This window comes from Ictidomys tridecemlineatus, chromosome 6 (assembly GCF_052094955.1).
Source record: "Ictidomys tridecemlineatus isolate mIctTri1 chromosome 6, mIctTri1.hap1, whole genome shotgun sequence".
NCBI lineage: Eukaryota > Metazoa > Chordata > Mammalia > Rodentia > Sciuridae > Ictidomys > Ictidomys tridecemlineatus.
In genome coordinates, this window is record NC_135482.1 from 109,385,881 (window position 1) to 109,391,880 (window position 6,000).

At 43.0% G+C, this 6,000-nt stretch overlaps 1 protein-coding gene across 25 annotated transcripts in view; it reads right to left on the reverse strand.

The window, feature by feature from the left end:
* Wnk1 (WNK lysine deficient protein kinase 1) overlaps positions 1-5,276 on the reverse strand; it is a 134,403-nt gene extending 129,127 nt beyond the window's left edge. For all 25 annotated transcript variants that reach the window (XM_040281208.2, XM_021732150.3, XM_005333974.4 and 22 more), the window contains exon 1: positions 4,512-5,276. In XM_040281208.2, coding sequence (XP_040137142.2) covers positions 4,512-5,276 — 765 coding nt within the window. The remainder of the gene's footprint in view (positions 1-4,511) is intronic.
* Positions 5,277-6,000: the final 724 nt, after the last annotated feature.

The window sequence follows — 6,000 nt, forward strand, 5'->3', positions numbered from 1 at the left end:
TGACTCCAGAGGCTGAGACAGGAGGATCCCAAGTTTAAGGCTAGCCTCAGCAATTTAGTTAGGCCCTAAGGAACTCAGAAAAACCCCTTTCTCAAAATTAAAAAAATAAAATAAAATTTTTTAAAAAATGAAATGAAAGGGCTGGGGATGTACCTGAATGGTGAAGTGCCCTGAGTTCAATCCCCAGAACCAAAAAAAAAAAAAAAAAAAAAAAAGATGGTGCTGGGGATTGAACCCAGGGCCTTATACATGCTAGGCAAGCAATCTACCAACCAAGCTATATCCCCAGCCCCCCAGCTCCATAAATTAGTTTCTGAGTCATAGAACAATCTCCCATTTCTGTAGTACTACTAAACTTTTCATAAAACATTGAGATCATACATCAATAGACATGAACCTTAACTTAAAAGCCAGAGAAAAAAGTAATCACTAAGGTCTACTTAGTGCTCAAATATAAGCAAAAATTATGATTTGACTTCCCCTTTCAGGTAGATATGGAAACACATACTGCATCAAGTAAACTCACTATTTAGTGGCAAACTGGGGAAGTATATTTAAATAAACAAACTATTCTTAAATCTGTATATTAATGTTTCCTTAAAGCAAATTTACTGTTTTGTTTTTTTTAAAAAATGACATCCCTCTCTAGAAAAGAAATGTAAACTTTCTGACCGTGGCAACTGGGTATTAAAATTAAGGCATACCATTTGCCTAATAAATCCAGGTAAAGAAATCTACATCTTACTCAAAGCATCTCAGTTATTACTGAAGTATCAAAGTATTACCTGGGTATTATTGATGGGAGGTCTGGGGTTGTGACTCAGCAATAGAAAGCACCTAGCACATGAGGCCCTGGGTTCAATCCTCAGCACCACACAAAAATAAATAAAATAAAGGTATTGTGACCAACTACAACTAAGAAATAAATATTAAAAAAAAAAAAAAAACCAGGCTAGGATTATAGCTCAGTGGGAGAGTGCTTGCCTAGCAAGTGTATGGCACTGGGTTCAATCCTCAGCACTACATAAAAATAAAGGTATTGTCCATCTACAACTAAAAAATACATACATTTTTTTGAAAAAGAATTGATGATTTACTATATAATTATGCATACCATAACTCTAAAAATAGCTTGACAGAAAGTAGATTGATTTTTGTACCACACTCACTCATCCCCCAAAGTAAGAGTGTGTGTGTGTGTGTGTGTATCCATTTAAAGTGATGAAAGCAATACCCAGGGCTGGGGTTGTGGCTCTGTGGTAGAGTGCTTTTCTTTAATATGTGAGGTACTGGGTTCAATCCTCAGCACCACATAAAAACAAATAAAAATAAAGATATTTTATCCATCTACAACTGAAACAATAATAAAAAAAGCAAGACCCCAAACAAAAGCCTGAAATGTTAAGTAACCAGAATTCTCTAGAAATTTACAGCCCCTTCTACATCAAAATAACATTTATTCATTTGAAATTACTATTAACCATTTTTTGGACTACAAATGTTTTAACATCTCCTAAATTATTAGATCCTAACCAGTTTAATTTTTGCTTGTCATCAGTCTATTTATATACTCTATGACCTAGTTGGGCATGATAACCTAAAATTTCTTCCAGGTTCAATACACTAAGATTTTTTTTTTTTTTTTAAACCGGGGATTGAACACCAAAGGGCTCAACCACATCCCCAGCCCTTTTTATTTTTTATTCTGAGTCAGGGTCTCACTAAATTGTTAGGGCCTCGCTAAATTGCTAAGGCTGGCCTCAAATTTACAATCCTCTGGAGCTGCTGGGATTACAGGCATGCACCATCTCTCCCAGTTAAAAATTAAGATTTTTAATTTAACAACTGAACACAATATTTTTCCTGTCTTGCTATGGAAAAATAAACATGTTAAAAGTATACATTTAGTGAAAAGCTTTCCTTTCTTCCCAATGCTTTAGTAATCTTTTGGCTTGTCCTTTAATTCAGACCCAAAGTCAAAAACTCAAACACTGATCTGCTGATACTTTATTAAGAATGTACTGCAAGTATCCTGGTCAAGAAAAATAAAAATACTGCCCAACTACTGTTATAAAGAATTTCTGGGCTACGATAAATCATGTAGCACAAAATGAAAAATTGTAAAAGCACGGGCAAAATGACATGGAAGTTTCTAAACCAAGGTACCACTCAATGAGCTAGGATGCATTTGGTTCTGCAGCCAAATCCTAAACTGGCTTAAAATTATTATGTAATGTAAGATTTTCCTTAGGTTGATCATGCCCTGCCTAGATAAAAAACTAAAAAATCCAAAAAGTTTTGAGTCCTTAGAAAAACTGAGACACTTAGACAGTTCTCATTGTGACATCAGTCAATTGCGATTTTTTCTGCCCTGTATTATTAGTTCTAAGACAATAAACTATCAGAAAATTCCAGATGATAAAGCGAAAATACACATTGTGCAGAAGGCTTAAAAGTGAAATAATTGAAATTAACAAAATTAATCCATAACATGCCCAACATTTCACTGGGTCCAATCTTTTAAAACAGGAAACAAAAATCACTAAAAATTATCTATTGAAATATGAAATTATAACAGAACAAATTCCCAGATGATTAGCATCCTTGGTACAAAAAAGAAACAGATGTCGTCCTATAAATTTTTACCTGAACACCAAAAGAAATCAGACCTAAGTTTTTTGAGTCTGACTAACTATAGGAGTATAGTTTGACAGGCTTTTTCTAGAAAATAGTCTACCTATTGCCAGGCAAGGTGGCACAGCCAGGAGTGGTGGCACATGCCTATAATCCCAGTGGCTTTGGAGGCTGAGACAGAATGATCAAGAGTTCCAAGCCAGCCTCAACAGTGGTAAGTTGCTAAGCAACTCAGTGAGATCCTGTCTCTAAATAAAATACAAAATAGGGCTGGGGATGTGGCTTGGTGGTTGAGTACCCCCCAGTTCAATCCCTGCTATCAAAAAAAAAAAAAAGTCTGTTACCTTTCAAACTCTAAACCACTATAAAATTAATAAGTAGTTTTTACTTCACAATGCTTAGAAATTCCATATCAAATACATAATTTAAGAAATTATGATGCACGTCTGTAATCCCCATGGTTTGGGAGGCTGAGGCAGGAGAATTTAAGTTCAAAGCTACCCTCAGCAACTTATTGAGACCCTAAGAAACTTAATGAGACCCTGTCTCTAAATAAAAACTAAAAAAAAAAAAAAAAAGGACTGGGGATGTGATTCAGTGGTAAGTGCCACTGAGTTCAATACCTAGTACCACAAAAAAAAAAAAAAAAAGAAAGAAAAAAAGAAATTACTATGGTCTTAAAGAACTTGTCAGTTTTTAAGTTTACTTCCATATGCTGTGTTAACTTTCTTTCACGCTTGATATGGCCTTGGTCAGTTGGAAACTGACATTCAAAAGATTAAGTATTAACATGAAGTTTCAAGATCATGCAGGTACTTTCCTATCCTATTTCAGCTTGGTCCACTGTCTTGGCAAGAAGAATATGGGAAATGGCATTTTTCATGTATACTGTAGATTATAACTTTTCCTTCAGTGAAATTCTGCTTCTATCAATAGTTCACTCCCCTGTGAGCGCAACAGTCAAAGCAAGGTGTTACAAATGTCAAGCAACAAGCAACCCAGTGTTTAAACCTAGAATACACTTGTCCATCAGAATGACATGTCATTATTTAAAAGGAAAACCTCCCTAGGGTATTAAAAAAAGGGAAGCATTAGTAATTCCTTTGAATTTTTGGAAAAGTTTAGCTTAAAAATCTTTTATAATAAGATTAAGGCGATGATAACATTACAATTCTCAAAGCACTAACACAATTTTGCATGGCTGTTGTAGAGTAAATGAATTAAAGTCATTCTTTTTAATCAACATTCAGATTACTGCCAGCTACCATATGTCTTAAAGAGTATTAGGTGGAGCAATAGCAAAAACATAACTATATCTTAATAGTCCCAGAGCATAAATTCCAAAGGAGCAAAGACAGTCTTCACAATTACTTTTTACTAAATGCCTGTGAAGCCAACAAGTAAGATATATTCAAAGGAACAAGGTCCCTTTTATTCTAAAAAAACAACCTGGTCTCAGGAATGAAAACACCACCTCTAACAAAAGGACTTCAAACACAAGAGCAGGTCATCCCTACAGAGGCTCTGATGAAACTGAAATGCACAGGGCAAGAAGGACTCGGTACTTTCCTAATTCAAAAACTTCCCTATTAATTCCAAGTTTCCAGCCAGACAGTTAATCAATAACAAGGAAATCATATATTTATACTGACTTTCACCTCCTGTCTATTAACAAATTCCTATATCAAAAATTTTTACCTTTTTAAACACCTAGGTCCATGCTTCACATTCTCCCAATTTCAACTCCTTTCCAAAGTTGGCCTCACCTCTCCACTCAAACAGAATTACACGTAAAGGGTGAACTCGATAAACTGGCTGAACAGAGCCAAGTTTGGGATCCAAGGGCCGTAAAAATAAAGAAGTAGGTGGGGCTTTACCTGCAGTTCACACCAGGCGACTTCCACAGTGGTTTCAGTGTCCAGACCTTTGTAGACTGTCTTAAAGGAGCCTCTGCCGATTTCGATGTCAAACTTGAGAAAGCGGCCGTCATTGGACATTCCCACGGCCTTGGTCTCCAGCTCTTCGATATCATCCTGTAGCTGTCTCTGTTCTTCCTGCAGCTCCTTGGCGCTGCTACCACCGCTACCACTTCCACTTCTCGCCGGTGGTGGCTCCTCTTTGCTCCCCACGAGGTTGGGCTGGGAAACTGGGCGGTCTTTGCTGGTACTGCTTGGGGCAGTCGAGGTGACAGGGCCCGCGACAGCTTGTTCTCCAGGGGCAGCAGTGACTGGGGGCTGCTGGGCCACCTGGGAAACGGCGGTAGCAGTCAAGGTCTCCTCCCGGTGGGGCTCTGATGGAGCAATCTGTGGAACAACCGCGGGGACGCCGGGCTGGGGAATCGAGAAAGGGAGGCCAGGCAGCTCCAACGCAGTAGCATTAGAGTCGCAGATGACGCTCCGTCGGAAGAAGCGGTGCTCGGTAGTGGTAGTGGTGGCGGCCGCCCCACGGCTGTCCTTGTCCATAGTGTGGCGGCGGCGCCGGTACTCCTCGGTCCTACCAGTTCCAGCATCGGTCGCCGCGGCCCCCAGTTTCTCGCCCACAGAGGAATCAGAGCTGGAGCCATTCTTGGGGGCTGGCGTCGGCGGCGAGAGAAACAGAGAGCTCGGAGTGCTGCTCTGCTTCTCTGCGGCGCCGCCAGACATGGTTGGTCCGCTGGGTGAGGCAAGCCGGCCGGATAGGAGAATGAAAAGAGGAAGAAGGGCCCACCCGCAGGAGCCGCGAAGGTCTGCAGGGCACCGCTCCTACAGCGGGTTCGGAGCGACCCGGACCGGACGACTCCCCACTCAACACTGACAAGGAGCCCCGAAGGCGACACGGGACTCTGGGCCCAGCTGCGGCGGCTGCTGCTGGCACCGAAGCTGCTGCGGCTCACGAGGCTGGCTCGTCGGCGGGAGATTCAGGAGCAGAGCCACGGGGGTTAGCGCCGCACGGTCCGCATCCATCCTGCGGCGCGCGGCGGCCGGCAGGGCTGTGGCAGCAGAGGCGCCGCAGTCATGAGGGGCAGGGCGAGGGGAGCAGGCACCCAGGCGAGGCGAGGTGAGGTGAAGTGAGGCGAAGCGGATGCTGCGGATGCGACAACCGCTCAGGTCCCGCCGCTCGCCGAGCAGGGCGGGCTAGGCCCTGAGGGCGGCGGCACCGCGCGGAAGGGACGAGCTCAGACACCCGGGCGGTGGCAGCCCCAGGGCACAGGGGTGGGAGGGGCCGAGCAGGGCGAGGGAGGGCCGCGGCCCGGGCTCCGGTCACTCGGCAGCCGCCTCCTGCCGCACGCGCCCCCAGCGAGGGGACCAGTCTCACAGAGAGCCCATCGCCCAGATGCCGGGAGCCGAAGCTTCGAAGCCTCGGCGCCTGAGGAGCGGGCCCCCCCTT